This window comes from Sceloporus occidentalis, unplaced genomic scaffold (genome assembly GCF_023333645.1).
Source record: "Sceloporus occidentalis isolate IW3139 unplaced genomic scaffold, rSceOcc1.0.p SCAF_8, whole genome shotgun sequence".
In the NCBI taxonomy this organism is placed as follows: Eukaryota; Metazoa; Chordata; class Lepidosauria; order Squamata; family Phrynosomatidae; genus Sceloporus; species Sceloporus occidentalis.
The window spans coordinates 26,411,367-26,428,727 of NW_028316988.1; the positions used below are offsets into that span (position 1 = coordinate 26,411,367).

The following is a 17,361-nucleotide window of genomic DNA, read 5'->3' on the forward strand; positions in this document are numbered from 1 at the left end:
CAAGAGCCGCACAAAAGGCTGGAGCAGAGCCTGTCTCGCCTAATGGAGATTCATTTCCCAGCTTTACGGTTTGCTGGCTCGGCCCATAACTCATCGGCCGAGGCAGGGATGGGATGGAGGCATTAACAGAGAGGCCCACAAGCAAGCCCAGAGGCGAGGAGAGAAAAATGCAAGAGGAACAAGGACACCCAGATCCACCTTGGATTCAAATCTGGGCACAAGCTTTGCTTCATGCACACAATGATTTTCTAAAATTGGTGCCATGGGCCTTCAAGTCATTTCCGATTTATGGACACCCTAAGGCGGCAAAACTATCATGGCGTCTTCTTGGCGGAATTTCTTCAGAGGTTTGCCATTGTATCTGGAATGCCAAAATCCTTCAGATTTGTCCACACGGGTGACACCTTTGCTTGCTGATGTTTCATGCACAAAATTATATTTTTAAATGTTATCATTGTGTGCCTTCGAGGCACAGTTACCCAAAGGCTTTCCATGGCCGAGCCAAGATTCAAACCCTGGCGTCCTAATCCGACACTCAAACCATTACACCAGCAATTTTAAAAATACTGTGGCTAAAATCACCTTCAAGCTATGTATTGTTGTTACTTGGTCTTCAAGTTGTTTCCAACTTATGGAAAACCTAAAGCAACCCTATCACAGAATTTGAGGCTGAGAGAGTGTGACTTGCTCACGGTCACCCAGTGGGTTTAGTGCCCAATGATAGCAAGTCCTAAAACTCAGGTCTAATCTGGCCTTCTGCAAATAGGAAGGTTATTGGGCTGTTGCGTACCTAATGTGGCTTTAGCCGCGATTATTGACTGCCTTGTATTCAACAGACTCTATTTACTCTTTTATGATTTATCCCTGGTTCTCATTAACACTCTGTTTTTATTAGATGGTGGCATTTTGTTTTCCTTTTCTAAATGCATTGCATTGGGATATTGTTACTTTATGCTGCAGAATCCACCTGGGGACTGCAAAAAACCACCTACAAATATGACTTAATTGAAAATTGGAAGCCCTGGAGATAACCACAAAGCCTTGGGGCACCAAAAAGGGAAAATAATGTGCTGTCTAGCTAACTTTAGCATGCATTACAAAGCAGGAACCAAATTAGGGAGAGCTGCTAATACCCCAGAGGACAGGATCAGAATGCAAAAGGATCTGAACAGATTCGAAAGCTGGGCCAAAATTAACTTTCAGCAGGAAGAAATGGAAGGTACTATACTTGGGGAGAAAAAATTAAATGCACAGATATAGGATGGGGCACACCTGGTTCAACAACAGTACATACAAAAGGGATCTAGGAGTCTTTGTGGACCACAAGTTGAACATGGGCCAACAGTGTGAGGCAGCAGCTAAGAAAGCCAATGTGATCCCAGGCTGCATCAATAGGGATATAGTGTTTAGACTGAGGGAAGTCATAGCCTTTGGAGGTTTTTAAACAGAGGCTGGATGGCTGTCTGTTGGCAGTGCTTTGATTGTGTTTCCCTGCAAAGTAGAATGGGATTGGACTGGATGACCCTTGGGGTCTCTTCCAACTCTGTCAATCTATAAAAACCCCAATAGCCTTTAGCTTAAATAGCCAACAATTAAACATTCCAGGCTTTTATAATGAGGGAAAACCTGCTCGGACCACCCACCATAACCCAAAAGCCATGGGGCCAAAGGAGACCTAGAACCAAAGAGTAAGAAGAAACTCCATGGGCCATCCCAGATTTCCTGGCCAGATTTTTTTCGGAAGCAGCTTGCCATCTGGTGTAATGGTACGAGCATTGGACTATGACCCTGGAGACCAGGGTTCAAATCCCGGCTTGGCCACGTAAGCCCACTGGGTGACCTGGGACAAGTCACATAGCCTCAGAGGATGGCAATGGCAAACCCCCTCTGAAGGAACTTGCCAAGAAAACCCCATGATAGGTTTGCCTTAGGGTCCCTGCAAATGACTTGAAGGCACACAACAAGAAGGCTGGGACAATGTGAACCACCTAGGGTCTCCTAGCAGCTTTCCAAGGGGAAGTAAGGATTTGAACCCAGATCTCCCAGAGTCAGACACTCCAACCTTGACACGACGCAGGCTCTCAGGGCAAGAATAATTCTGAGGAAGTTTCCCATTGCTTTCCTCTGAGGCCAAGACAGTGTGACTTGTCAAAGGTCACCCAAGAGGGTTCCCATAGCCAAGCAGGGATTTGATTCCATCCCCCCGCTTTCTTTTTTCAACCCTTCACGAACATAGGAACCTTTCCTTCCTTTCTGTGCCAGCAAACCCGGGCTGTTCTAGTTCAAAGCCAGGCAGGCGCCCTTTCATTCCTCCTTTTCCAACAAGAAATTGCTCCAAGTGTCACTCCCAGCAAAGATGGAAAGACAACTGCAAGCCCCAGATGGGCTGACACAGAAACAGATGGCCCGAGAATTTGGCTCTTTTGCAAAATGGACGCTGTCCCAATCCCCTTTATAGGATGTACTTCGCAAGGGAACAAAGTCAACTGAAGAACCACAGGACAGGAGAATCGCTTGGTCGGCCTCTCCAGCTGCCATTCTCTTGTCCACTGCAGACAAATAAATACATCATTTTAAGGGTCTTATTGCTGCAAAATGCCCCCTCCCGGCTGCAGAGGGAAGAACAGGCAGAGACAAAAGTCCTCTTAGCAATGAATACCAAGCTATATTTCAGAGGAAGGAATTGGCCAAACCACCTCTGAGTCTTCCTTGCTTAGGAAAACCCTTTGAAATTCATGGGATCGCCCTAAATCGACAAGCAACCTAAAAGTATGCACAAAGAATCACCGCCATAGAAGCCACCTCAGTGGTCATCTAATCTAACCCTTTCTACTGCTAAAAATAAAAAAGCCTTGTGAGTGAGCATCCAATCTCTTTGACAACCTCCAAAAAAGAGAGCCCAGCATGTCTACCATAATTTTATACACACCTTTGCCAATGCCTACACACACACACACACATACACTCCCCATTGGCAAAAAATGTGTGCTACATGTTGGAGGTTCACTGCTCTAAGCAGTTTACAATGTGTTAGCCAACACTCTGGAGAGATGCCCATCCAGCCTCTGTATAAAGACCTACAAAATATCCCAGTATCCCCTCTCCCCAGACAGCAATGGGGGGATTGGGAGAGATGCAGTCCCCCACCGACCTTTCTCCCAAAAGTGAGACAAGGAGTTAAATATATGTTTGTATGGTTGTATTTGTTGAATGCAAAACCCGTTGACAGATGACACTAGACAATACTGCAATTGCACACTTTCCTATGCATCTAATTTTCAAATATCTGATAAATTACACAAGAAAGATCCCAGATCCAGCCACTCAAGAGATCCTGGAACTCAAGAAATAAAATGCAACAGTCCACATGTATCCAAAGGGGTCAACATTCTGGTAGTGAGGATGGGAAAATGAAAAGAGCCAGTGAAAAATGGAAAAGGATGTGTCCTTCCTGCAAAGGTAGGGGCTATGGCCCTGGCCAGCAGCCACAATTGCATTCTGGGTCCTAAAACCACTAGCAAGTTGTGCTGGTTCATCTATATGGGGTTACAGAGGACCGTGAAGAAGAACAGTCCATTCCCTTTGTGGATTTGCTCCAGAGCCATAAAAGAGATGCTACACTCCAGGCCTGCAGCGTCATCATGCCTTAAGAGAGATGGTTTGGGTTATTTTTTGCAAAGGATGATCAGTTTTCTTGTCCTCATGGGAGAACTGCTCCAGGAACCTAACGAAAAAGCTGGATTTTTCTGCCTCCCCATTATGTCACCTTAACCAACAGCGAGGTGGAAGAGAGGAATGACCAAGCCGGGGTAAGACATTTGACAAAAGGCTGCACCCAACTTCTTTTGCTGGTGGAGGTGGTTCCACAAGAGGGAACAGCCATCCTTGTTTACAAGTATTGCAAGGAGCAGTCAGGCAACCCAACAAGTCACTTCTGGCCTGCAAGACAGTGTTTGCGGGCTGGGAAAAACAACCTGGTTAAACTCAGGGGCCATCAGTCACTTTTACTGTCCTCGCTGTCTGAGTAGGCTCCCAAGAGGCTGAGGGAGGAAGACCCGGTAGTCAGTCCAGAAGATATCGTGGCACCGCTGGAGGTGTTCCCTGTATTCAGACTTCCATTACCTATGAATGACGAAAGCCAAGGGGGAAAGGTGTCACACTGAGTCAAAAGCAGAACTGCAAAGAATGATGTAGAACACTTATGCCAAACTATGGATCCAACGGGTGTTGCTGGCTACAACTTCCATCACTCTCAATCTCTGGAAGTCATGTCTTTTCCCCAGCCTACTCTATGCCACCTTCTTCCCTGCCTTTATGCTCTAATTCTCTCCTTTTCTATGCCCCCTTCTCCCATTTCCTTCCTTCTCTATGCCTCCATCTCTCCTCTCTTTATGCATCAACCTCTTGCTTTCTATATTCTTCCATCTCTTCCCTTATCTATTCTTCTTTCTTCCATTCTCTATGCCTCCGTCTCTCCCCTCTCTATGCATCAACCTTTTGCCTTCTCTATTCATCAATCTCTTGCCTTCTCTATGCCTCCATCTCTGTCCCAACTTTGCTTTCCTCCATCACCTGGGCCCGACGACACTTCTTGACTTGCTGTGCCATTTGCCATGCTGCCCGCAGGCTTCTTCTTTGCGGTTACCATTCCCGACAGCTTGGCCTTGTGGGACAGTTTGCCCACACTCCTCTCCCAGCTTTCCACCTTCAGCTTCTTAGTTTGAGGCTCAGAGTCCTGGGAAAGGGAGCACATAGGAGGGGGGTTAGTCTATTTTTTATGGTTTAAATTTTCTATGTTGTATTTTTAAAAACCTTTTTACTGTTTTAATTGGATTATTTTCATTGTTTTTAAAGTGTTATTTTAATGTGTTTATATATAGAGAACTTGCTTTACAGAATCACAGACCCATATAGTTGGAAGGATCCCAAAAGCCATTTGAATCCAACCCCCAGCTAAATGCAGGAACTCCAGCTAGAGCAAGAGCTATATACTTCTTCATATGAGGCACTCAATACTGTACATTCAAAGGGCCCCAGGTTCAGTTTGTGGTCTCTCCAAGTAAGGCTGGGAAAGATCTTTCTTTCTGAAACCATAATGTGGTTTTGACAGCCAGTGTAGACAACACTAGAAATTAGTTTTATTTGTCTCCAGATCAGTGTCCACTACAAAACCCTGTACAGGCTGAGTCCCTCTTATCCAAAACACCTCGGTCCAGAAGTGTTTGGGATTTTGGATTCTTTCAGATTTTGGAATATTTGCATATATGTAATGAGATATCTTGGAGATGGGATCCAAGTCTAAACATGACATTCATTTGTTTTGTATGCGCCTTATACACATAGCTTGATGGTAATTTTATGCATAATATCTTTAATAATTTTGTGCATGAAACACAGTGTCAGGCTTGTTCTTTAAGAACATCTTTCCTGCAAACAAAACAGACACAAGCATTTTGGGGATTAGCACATGCAAAGCTATTTTCCTTCCCTCTTCAAAATTTAACCAATCTTACTGAATACCCAATCTTACTAAATAACAACTGAGGACCCTTTTCTGTGGTGGACCAATCAACAAAAACACAAAACTTTCCTTGCACCCTGGGTGTTAGTGCCTACCTCCTGTAGGATGTCTGTTGGCTTTGCTCTCGGTAGTGATTTTGCAGGAGCCGGAACACGATCCTCGTCCGAATCGGAGTCTTCCAGCAGCCTTCTGCTCTGAGCTTGCTCTAGCATCTGTCTAGAAAGAAAAGAGGAAACCTGAAGCTTGAAGGGTGAACTGTGCATGGGAGGGGGCAGGCAGGGGAGATGGTGACGACTGCCCAGCGAAGTATGTTCATAACACAACTCACATGTTAAAAAACTTTCTCACTGAAATTAATATTTTCCACTCCTTGCACCAATAAAGCCCTAATACCAAAACCCACACTGCAGATACATTTATAAGGCCACCCGAGAGGCACGAAACCCACCCACGCCACCTTATGCCAGTTTTCAAAGCTCACTGGCCTCTTCCATCAGGTAAAGATGGTTTTAAAAAATCATCATGCAGGAGAAATAGAAGTGACATGCCAGATTCACCAAAAAAAAGCCTGCAGGTCTGCGTCATTGGTCTCCATTCTTCTCTGCCCTCAAGAGAGACTGAGAAATAGCATGGCCCAATGGTTTCTGATCGCTCCTAAAGCTGCATCTGGGTCCTAAACTGTAGAATTAGTGCAGTTTGAATCTGCTTTGGCTCCATGCTAGGGAATTCTGGGGTTTGTAGTTTAGTGAGATATTCAGTCTTCTCTGTCAGAGAGGTCTGGTGCCACAACAAACTACAAAGCCCAAGATGCCATAGGATGGAGCCATGAGAGTTTTAAGCGGTGTCAAATTGCATTATTTCTACAGTGTAGATGCAGCCCATGTCATGAAATGATCTTGTTGACCTTGAGCCAGTCATTCTCTCCAGATTTGACCTACCTTGCAGGGTTGATGGGAGGAAAAAAGCTTGGAAATGAGGAAAGATGGCGTTATAAATAAATACACATGGAATTTTGAAAAGGAGGACCACCACACTGCAATATCCCAGAGCACAAGGACAGGGCATCCTGGAGGCAGGGCTCAGAAAAGTTACTCTTTTGGACTACACCTCCCAGATGCTGGCTCAAGGACAAACCCATAGGGCCCTCACTTCATCTCCTGTTCGTCTTCCTCTATCTCCCGTTGTTTTTGTTGCTCCTCATACTCCTTGTACTGCTGCAGCATGGATTCAAAGTCCACGTGGGCCTGGCGCTGGTTCAGCTCTTTCAACTCCTGCAAGTTCTCCAGAACTTCCATCTCTAGCTTGGAATCTTTGGTTCTGTTCTCCAAAACCTTGCAAAATAAAGAGAAGGGGAAAAACAGAGGTGGTCATTGAGAATCTGAGGATTTGGGAAACAGGGAAGGCAGAGAAAAAAGAGTTAGGAGACTAAAGTCAGCTCTTCCCGATTTCCAGGCCTTCATTCCAACTCATGTTACATGATGATGAACAATGGGCAGAAGCTGCAATTCTGGGTTGCATCAATAGGAATATAGTGTCTAGATCAAGGGAAGTAGTAGTGCCACCTATTCTGTTTTGGTCACCTGGAATACCAAAATTCAAGAAGGATGTCGACAATTTGGAATGTGTCCAGAGAAGGGTGGCCAGAATAGTCAAAGGTCTGGAAATCAAACCTTATGAGGAACGATTTAGGGAGCTGGGGATGTTTAGCCTGGAGAAGACTAAAAGGTGATACAACAGTAAATAGCTGAACAGATGGCTTGCAGAAACTGCAGTGAGATTGTTTTCTGCTGCTCCAGGGACTAAAACACAAACCAATAGATTCAAGTTACAAGAAAAGAAATTCCACCTAAACATCTTATAACAAGTGGAATAACTATCACGGAAGGTAGTAGACTCTCCTTCTTTGGAAATCCTTGAGTAGAGGTTGGATGGGTATATTTCAGGAATGCTTTAGCTGTGTCTTCCTGCATGGCAGGGGGCTGGACTTGACGGTCTTTGTGGTCCCATCCATCTCTAAGATTCTTTGATTCTACAAACAATATTTGGGCCAATCATTGCAAGAAACTAATACTAAGAGATGCCTTGGAAAGTGCTGGGCTCTCCTTAACTGGGGTGATTTAAGCTAAATCAAGGATGTTATGGTTACCAGAGTGGTGGGACCAGAGCAAGCCTTGGACTACATGTGGACCTCGTACTCCACTCCTGTGGCACCTTAAGCTCCCCTCCACTCCCCCAAAGCTCCAATTAAGTGGGGGGGGGGACCAACAACAGCACAATTTTCAGGTAATCTGACACACACACTGAAAAAAAAATACCTTCATGGGATTGTTCAGTTCTTCATCCTCTCTCTCTTTCTGCAAACGTTTCTCTTCCTCCTCCAGCAGCTTCTCGGCTTGGAAGTTCCGCGTGGCGCCATGCTCCATGGCATAGTCCGTGTTCTCAGGATCTGTCTGAACAGGGCACGAGAAACCCAAGAGAACTATTATATCAGGGCCACATTGAACAAGATGGAACAATGGATGCAAACTACAGGAAAAGAGATTCCACCTCAACATTAGGAAGAACTTCCTGACAGTAAGGGCTGTTCGACAGTGGAACAAACTCCCCCGGAGAGTAGTGGAGTCTCCTTCCTTGGAGGTCTTTAAACAGAGGCTGGATGGCCATCTGTTGGGGATGCTTTGATTTGGATTTCCTGCATGGCAGGGGGTTGGACTGGATGGCCCTTGCGGTCTCTTCCAGCTCATTGATTCTATGATTAAGATGCTCTCTCGTCTAGGAGCCACTGAGTGGAAGGAAGAACTTCTAAAACAACCAAAAATCCTGCCCTTAGTTTGGGACTCCAAGCAAAGGACCGATCAAAAGTTGTTGTGTATATTCAAGTTGTCAGAGCAAGGAATACAGTGGTCCCTCCACATTCGCTGAGGTTAAGGGTGAAGGACCCCCTTAAATATGGAAAAACCACAAATAAAAAGACACTATTCGTTTTACCTTAGAGAACACTCTCTGGGAATCTCCAGATCCTCCAGCGCAACTCTATGGTCAATATCTGCCCGAAGCTGATCATAGAATCATGCTGGAGGACCTACAAATGCCTGTAGAAGTGTTTTCATTAGGAACCTCTAAGTTCCCCAGCACAACTCTATGGTCAACCTCTGACAAAGTAGCGCTGGAGGACCTAGAGATTCCTAGAGAGAATGTATTAATCAAAAACACAAATAATCAAAGCAGCAAAAGTCAAAGCTACAAATGCAGAGGGCCAACTGTAGAACCCTTTACCTTGAAAGTGATCTCCGCAAGGCAGCGGGTACATTTAATGTAAAAACGAAAGATAGGAAGCCCCAGGTACGACTCATTCTGAACCGTCTCCTTCCGTGCGTTGAACTTCTTGCCTTTGTAGATGTATTCGCCACACGTCTTGCACCTATAGGGTTTAAAGGAAGGTTTTTGAAAGGGTTTAAAAGGAGGGGAGAGGACTATAGGGAAAATGAAATGAGGAGCCCATACCCTTTATTTGTTTGATTTATATCACACTTTTCTCCCAAACGGACTCTAAGCAGCTGACAAGATAAATTAAAACTGAATATGGAATTTTTTAAAAAGCATTAAACCGCACAGACAATTAAAATGCTGTTTTTAAGACATTAAGAATCAGAAGGCAATGGCAAAATTCTTCTGAGGAAATCTTGCCAAGAAAACTCTGGTCCAAGACACACTGCAGAAATAATCCAGTTTGAGGCTGCTTTAACTGCCTTGCTGGATGCAAGGGAATCCTGGGAACTGTAGTTTTGTGAGACATTTAACCTTCTCTGTCAGAGAGCTCTGGTGCCACAATAAACTACAATTCTCAGTGCTAGGGAATCCACTTTATTGTGGCACCAGAGGTCTTTGTCATGTTGAGGTGGAATCTCTTTTGCTGTAGCTCGCATCCATTGCTCCATTGGGTCCTATTCTCTGGAGCAGCAGAAAACAAGCTTGCTCCATCCCCAATATGACATCCCTTCAAATACTTAAACAGGGCTATCATATCCCCTCTCAACCTTCTCTTCTCCAGGCTAAACATCCCCAGCTCCCTGAGTCTTTCCTCATAGGGCTTCATGGTTTCCAGACCCTTCGCCATTTTAGTCTCCCTCCTTTGGACACATGGCTCCAGTTTCTCAATGTCCTTTTTGAATTGTGTTGCCCAGAACTGGACACAGTATTCCAAGTGGGGCTTAACCAAGGCAGAATAGAGTGGCACTATGACTTCCCTTGATCTAGACACTATACTTCTATTGATGCAGCCTAAAATAGTGGACCTTCACTCCGAACCCCGGCGAATGTGGAGGAAGCAGCGCTGTAATTCGCTGTAAATCAAGTAGGACACAACTCCAACCGACACTCCAGGGCTTGTTTGTTTGTTTGTTTGTTTGTTTGTTTCTCCTCTCACCGCATGTTGAAGGGAGCCATCAACCGGACCACATATTGCCTGTCCTTTGGGAGCTTAAGCTTTGGGATTTTGGACGGATCGAAGTCCGGCGGGTAATATTTCTGGAAGGGAAGGAAAGAAGGCGGCGTCAGTTCAAGTGACAGTTTGTTTTTCTTCACAGGTGTTCTGACAACGTACGTGAAACGGTGCCCTTTGACCCCCCACCCCCCCCCCCACTTTAAGTGCCGTCGCTCCATCCTTTGGAAACCTTGGGATCTGTAGTTTTACCAGAGCCTTCAGCCTCCTCTGTCCAAAGAACTACGAATCCCAGGATGGAGCCAGGGAAGCCAAAACTGTACAAATAACCCACCTTGACACTACTTTTGCTCCCTGGGATTTGTAGTTTCAGCTTCCTCTGCCCAAAGCAAAGGGCTGGTGCCTCCCCCCCCCAAACTACAAATCCCAGCATTCTGTAGGATGGGGCCAAAGGAGATGGAAATAGTCGCCGATTTCCTCATCCTTATTAAATCTGGGCCTATAACAGCCTTCCTGGCCTCTCCTTGGACCCAGGGATTTATAGTTTCCTCCCTGCCGCCATTTTGTCCGCACAACAACCCTGCGAGGTAGGCCATTCCTCAGAAACCGCCCCCAGGACAGACAGACAGCCCCCAAAATCGCCCCTTCCCCTCATTTCTTGCCCCCTTCACTAACATTCAACACTTTCCGCTCCGACATTTTGACTCTTCGACGGTTTTCAGCCTTCTCTCCTCGGTTTACAGCTTCGCCCCGCCTCCTCTTTTCCTATTGGCTGCCGCGGCTCTTTTCAAGGATTTCTATTGGTCACTATGGCAGTCTATCCTCTCTCCTCTCGTTTTATTGGTTACTATGGATGTCTGTCAAGAATAAAGCCCGCCTTAATCATGTCGGACGCTTGTAGTCTTCTATGGAGGCACGTCCTCGCCATCGTCTCATTCTATTGGCTTCCATCATTGTCTGTCAAAGGTACGCCCCGCCCTAGCATATCGCTCTACTGCATGCATAAGGAGGCGTGTCTTCCCTATGTTTGCATTCTATTGGCTTTCGTAATCGTTTGTCAAAAATAAGCCCCGCCTTAACATGTCACCTACTGTGCGTCCTCCTCATCGTCTCATTCTATTGGTTTTCATGGCCGTCTGTCAAATGTTAGGCAAGCCCCTCTCTAGCATATTTTACCCTACTGCGTGAATAAGGAGGAGTGTCCTCCCCATGTTTACATTCTATTGGCTTCTGTGACCGTCTGTCAAGAGTAAGCCCCGCCTCTCGCTTAGAGTAAGGACACACGTCATTCTGATCTGAAATTCTACTGGTTCTTATAACTGTTTGTCAAGAGTAAGCCCCGCCGCAACAAGGCTGTCTCTCGCTTAGTCTCCTATACGTGCGTGAAGAGGCGCGTCCTTCCAATCTGCAATTCTATTGGCTGATATAACTGTCTGTCAAGAGTAAGCCCCGCCGCAAAGACGTCCCTCTCTTAAAGTCGTCCGACTGGGCGCGTCAGCCGGCGTGTCCTCTCTAAAAGCGGTCCGATGGTGCAACAAAAGCCCTCGCACTTTTAGTTCCGGGACAGGAATTTGGGGAAGAAAAAAAAGGATATGGTTTTGTTTTGTGTGCATATTTGTGAGAGGAATTAAAAGATACTGCACTAAATTCTTCTTCCAGTACCAGAGCTTGAAGCAATTATAACTGTCTGTTTGGAAAAACAAAACACTTTTGCCTCTGAGCATGTGCAGAATTCTAGGAGAAGATTGTCTTTTGACCAAAACAGAACCCAGAAGCATACGACAGCCTATGGCAAAAAAAGAAGTTTGCCTCTGAGCATGGCAAGAGTTGTTCCCCCATGAAATGGCAAAGAAAACTCTCAAATTAAACAAAACAAAAATGACATGTTCCTGGGCATGTACAGAGTTCCCCCAAGTGGTAGCGGAAAGGAAAGCGTACAAACATTGGAAGCAACAATTCCAAGGATGCTGTGTCTCTGAACATGGCAAGAGTGCCTTTCTCCATAATGAGAGAGAAGCTATTCCAATACCTCTCCACCCCCAAAAAGGTTCTGTACTGTGAACCATGCTGAGACCCTGAGTTTTCAACAGCATCATAATATAATTTTATAATTGGCTGCGACAGAAACTAGTGGCTGCCTGTCAGACAAGAAATGAACCCAAATTTAAAAGGACTTCATGGTGCTGAAGTTTATAATTTCTTCCTTATTAATTACTTCAATCATCTTGACCACACACTGATGTAGTTTAGTCCTGGTTTTCGGCAGTGAAATGTTGGAGGGTTTGAAGCACAAATCAGTGCCACCATAAAGAATAGAAACTTGATTGTAAAACAAAACTGAAAAAGGAGGAATAAGAGAACGTTGAATTTCCCCATGGAATTTTTTTAATAGATTTGCCAAACAAACCAACGATGTAAGTTACACAGAGAAAGAGTCACAGAAGACCAAACAGCTTTGGCCAAAATGGGAATGGACGATGCAGCGGATTATACAAAAATCCCCTTGCTACAAGTGTTGTGGATGATTGATAGGTTTTAAAGGTTCTGACAGAATAGAGTAAGGCGTAGGACCCAGATTTCGTTGGGAATTCAAATTTATTCAAAGCTAGCTGTCCCCAGCGGAATTCCCATTCCGACAGAACTGAGGCATCAAGCCAAAGAAAATGATTACCTTTATAGGGAAACAGACAAAGAAAACTCATCTTCATCACCTCATTGGGCATTTCACACTCCAAACATATAAATTTCCAGCAGTCATAGCCCAGATACATGAATACATTTAAATATACTTTAAAATATATTTGGCTACACCCCATTGTCCCTTATCAGCTACGTTGGCACTCAGAGGCCCTTCTGCCAGTGAAATTACATTCTTTATCAGTCCTTTACTAAGGATCTTTGTTCCCTTTAGGCGCCTGGATGAACACTTCACCTTGAACATCTCTACATCTGCCCCCCTTCTGCATTCCACTCTCCCAGAAGCCTCTATCCTAAACTACATGTACTTTAGTTCACCCTCATCTTTTATTCCATATATATATGACTCTTGCATATTACCAAACATTGATATTTGGGTTTGTCCACCTCACAAGGACCATATAGCCCATCATTCTGGGACCCAAGCTGTTCCAGAGGCTGGAGTACTCCAGGCACTGTATTCACCATTGTCAAGAAAGTCCTTCGCGGCGACTTGGACCTGGTACTTTACTCCAGAACGGATGCCAGTCAAGACGAAGGAGGTTTGCTCGGTCGGCCTGGTCTGAGAGAAAACAGTTATTGATCTTCTTTAAAACTTATGTCATTTAATGAAAAGCCCTGTGGCCTTGCAGCTTGAGGATCCAAAGTGGATGTCACATCTTACAAACTACCCCAAACAATGAAAAACTGCATCTTGAATGCTTTCATACCTTTCCACTTTCCAAATTAATCCTCTGCCTTCCCACCTTCTCAGCTGCCTGTAAAATGTCCCCATTATTATTATTATTATTATGTTTATGTTTATTTGTATAGCACCATAGGCTTTACATAGCGCTTTACACGGGAGAGAAAACAACAACCCAAAATAGAAACAAAAGCCTAAAACCACAAACATGATTATAAAAATAATAAAATATTACTATAACAAGGTTAAAGCAATACTATTAAAGTGTAAATTAATACAAATAATACAAGTCCCAGTTTCTCTCTCTTTCTATCTCTTTCCCCTCCTTTGTCCTCAGCTTACTTCTATGGCTGCAAATTGAGTTCAAAGTGCAAAAGTAGCTTTTTTCAACTATATTGATTTGGCAGGAACAATCCTGATTAATCTTCTGCTTTCCCACTTTTCCATCTGCTTTTAAAATGTCCCAGTTTCTCTCTCCTCCTCCCGCTTTCCTCTCCTTTGTCCTCAGCTTAATTCCATTGCTGCAAATTGAGTTCATTTCTCTCTATTTCTTACCGACTTGTTGGTGTTAGATCCCTCCCTCCAGTAACGGACCATGTACTTCAAGGGGAAATATTCAGGTAGGAGCCACGAACCAGGAGGTTTCCATTCCAAAAGGAGCTTTTTCTTTTCTCTTTGGATCGGAGAGACCTTCACATCCTCTGGAGGGTCCGGCTTGACTACAAAAAAAACCAACACAATAAAAAAGGGAATGATACACAACGGGGGTAAGGATGGTGAGGGGCACAATGAGGGCACTGCCACATCAATAAAAATTGGATGAAATTTTTCTTTCAGTCTCCCAGATTTTAGTATTACATGGAGTGAGATGCCAAAAATCGTCCGCACCTAAAACTCTTCTATTTACTGTGCTTGGATTCGCTGGAGCGCTTTGCCTGATCTCTTTTCTTGTGACGCTTCAAATGTGATTCTAGTGAAGTTTTAAGTGTCTGCCATGATGCTAGAAATTTGGGGAGTGAAAGAAAATTCTTTGTCTGGGGTACAGAATGTGTGGTTTGAATGTTGGGCTAGGACTCTGGAGACCAGCGTTCAAATCCCAGCTCGGCCATGGAAACCCATATAACATAACATAACATAATATATCCCGTATATTATATATTATAACATGCACTTCTGCAGAGTACTAATATCAGAATCCCATAAAGTGAAGCAAGCGCAGTTAGAGCAATTAGAGCAACGTCAGGTAGTTGGGATTGTACACTAGGCATAGTAATTTGGTAGCAACTCACGGATCTGGTCCAGGAAGATGAAAAAGAGACTCGTGGCTGTCCCCAGAGGGTTCACGGCTGTCACGTTAAGCACATAGGGATCGATAGCGAACATCTGGATGTTGGGGATGAAGCAGCTGTTGGCCCCTGGGATGGGTTGGATGCACTCATATACCTCTCCTTCCCAACCATACCTAGTGCATAAAGAGGGGCAGATTGAGCACAGCATGCCCTGTCCAGCTGCTAAGAATCATCGAGTTGGAAGGGCCATCTAAGGGCCATCCAGTCCAACCCATCGCTGCCATGCAGGAAGACACAACCAAACCATTCCCTTACTGTCGGGAATTTCTTCCTAATGTTTAGGTGGGATCTCTTTCCCTGCAGCTTGAATCCATTTGCTGCTGCTATTATTACTATTATTATTATTATTTTCTTATATCCCTCCTTTCTCCCAACTCTAGTTTCTGGAGCAGCAGAAAACAAGTTTGCTCCATCCTCAACAGGACATCCCTTCAAGTATTTAAAAATAGTTATCATGTCTTCCGCAGGTTTGTTGTGAGCTACTCTGCATCGCAGTTCTAAGAGGATAAAAATAAAACACAATAAAATACTTGTATGTGGCGAAGAAAGAAGTGGGCATGTGTGTCTCCATTTCCAAACTCCAGGTGCAATTGGCGGCCGGGTAACTTGCGGACCAGCATCGGACAACAGGTTTCTCAGGAGGGTCTGGCGGAAGAAAGGCGGAAAGATAGATAAATCTTGCCAGGAAAATCCCATGTGAGGTTTACCCTTAGGGCCACCATAAGTCTGAAATGACTTGGAGGCACCCAACAGCAACAACAGTCAAGACAAAATGCAAAAGGTCACAAACACATAGGAGGAATGCACCGTGTTTTCATTGTTTGTTTTTACTCACAGCCCAGCTTGAGATGAATCCGTTTCAGCCTCCGTCCGGTGGCCGGATCATGGCATGTGTATTCCCCTTCTTGTGCAAAACTGGGGTACCTCAAGACCAGGTTGCCATCCTTGCTTGCTGCCTTCAAAATGGGCACCAATGTGCCATTTACGCGCCATTGCACTGTGGATGCATTTTCTGGGATGGAGCAGGGCAAGATCACTTCTGGGACGCCATAGTTAGCATACTGCTGGTGTGCCGAACCATCTGTGTTTCCTACACACACACATACACCCCCCAAAAATATAATCTCTTTGAAAAATATCTATTATAAGGCCTGTTGCCTTCTTCTCGATTCAGTGTCAGAGAAAGACACAAAGAATACTTTAGAAAATGACATACTCGACTATAAGTCAACTTCATATATAAGTCGAGGGCAGGTTTTAGGGCCAAAATTATGGATTTTGATATGACCCGTGGATAAGTCGAGGGCAAAAGTTAGGCTGAAATTTTGGCTCAAGGGAATGACTAGAGAAGCAAGGAAGCAAGGTGCTAGACCTCAAGAGTTTCCCCATGGCTTTGCAACCCAGAAGCAAATGGTTAAGCAGCCAACATGACAACCTTCTCCATCTACCTCCCTTTCCCAGTTTGGTACCTCCTTCTCGCTGGAGCAAAACTGTATCTTCGGACAAACTGGAGCAGGATGATACGATGAAGGCAAACATCAGTATCCATTGCATCTTCAACGTGAAGGAGAGAGAAAGAGGAGTTTTAAATGTTGGCGTGTGGGACATGTCTCACTATGAAACGTTCCCAAGCTTACCGTTCCAAAATGATTTTTAAAACTAATTTTAATCTAATATGCGCATGTGTGTGTCTTCAAGTCTCCTGTTGACTTCTGGGGACCCCATAAATTTCATAAGGTTTTCTTGGGCAAGGAGACGCAGAGAGGTTTCTTCCTATGAGATTTGTTGGTGGTCTACCATGCAAATCCTAAGCCCTGCTTAGCTTCCAAGATCAGAGGGGATCTAGTACCTTTAAAATATGAAGGCTTTGGGGGTGTAGAAGGCTTGCCAAGAAAACCCCACGAAAGAGGAAGGAATTGGCAAAACCACCTCTGACTCTTCCTAGCCTAAGAAAACCTTCTGAAAAGATAGTGGGATCACCGTAAGTTTTTTTATATTAGTTAGGGTTATTTTAGAGATATTTTAATAATGTAATGTTATTGTTGTTTTAGATTGTATGCTGCTTAGCAGGTTTTTATTCTTTCCTTTTCTTATTTGATTTGACCCTTGCTATGTAAAGCACTGTGCAAACTTTACTCTATACATAAACAACAACAACAAGTTGACCAGTGACTTGAAGGGACTTATATACACATATATAATATGCAGAGTATACCATACCTTGATATATATCCTAAACACACTAAAGGTACCAAATCCTTTCTGATCTTGGAAATCAAGGAGGGTCATCCCCGGCTAGGACTTGGATGGGAGACCCATGAATCTTCCTTGCCTAAGGAAAAAACCTATCAAATTATGGATTGCCATAAGGAGACAGAGAACTTGAAGGCACACAAAAAGATTAAAACTCACCAGAAGGAAATAATTCACTCTTCCATGAAGAAAAAGATAAGAAGCATCCATCTCTTTCACTCCAGAAATCTAGATCTTTTTCTGGTCTTCTCTCACTTTGGTGCTGCTTTTCCCCATCCTCCAAACTTGGCTCAAAAGTCTCTTTGCTTCCCATAAGGAGGGCCAATTCCCAGAGATCAGCTGCAACTGCCTTTTGACTTGGATTTCCTTTTCTGTCACAACACACACACAGAGACACATACACAACATCCCAGTG

General features: G+C 44.3%; 2 protein-coding genes across 4 annotated transcripts; both read right to left on the reverse strand.

Moving 5' to 3' along the window:
- Positions 1–3,184: 3,184 nt before the first annotated feature.
- On the reverse strand, positions 3,185–10,720 carry YJU2 (YJU2 splicing factor homolog). The gene is made up of 8 exons (XM_089535688.1): positions 10,638–10,720; positions 9,948–10,048; positions 8,798–8,942; positions 7,837–7,971; positions 6,671–6,852; positions 5,617–5,737; positions 4,573–4,735; positions 3,185–4,122 (listed from the first exon to the last, which is right to left on the reverse strand). The coding sequence occupies exons 1-8, from the start codon at positions 10,659–10,661 to the stop codon at positions 3,995–3,997; spliced, it is 999 nt and encodes a 332-aa protein (XP_089391814.1). The 5' UTR covers positions 10,662–10,720; the 3' UTR covers positions 3,185–3,994.
- Positions 10,721–12,329: 1,609 nt separating this feature from the next.
- On the reverse strand, positions 12,330–17,308 carry EBI3 (Epstein-Barr virus induced 3). Of its 3 annotated transcripts, none has more exons than XM_089535690.1 (7): positions 17,106–17,308; positions 16,163–16,247; positions 15,529–15,783; positions 15,224–15,338; positions 14,634–14,806; positions 13,900–14,063; positions 12,330–13,216 (listed from the first exon to the last, which is right to left on the reverse strand). In XM_089535690.1, the coding sequence occupies exons 1-7, from the start codon at positions 17,154–17,156 to the stop codon at positions 13,130–13,132; spliced, it is 930 nt and encodes a 309-aa protein (XP_089391816.1). In that variant the 5' UTR covers positions 17,157–17,308; the 3' UTR covers positions 12,330–13,129. The 3 variants fall into 3 exon arrangements, with proteins under 3 accessions (XP_089391816.1, XP_089391815.1, XP_089391817.1); XM_089535689.1 differs by having other exon boundaries at positions 12,330–13,221; XM_089535691.1 differs by lacking the exon at positions 15,529–15,783 and having other exon boundaries at positions 12,330–13,221.
- Between the last annotated feature and the right edge of the window lie 53 nt (positions 17,309–17,361).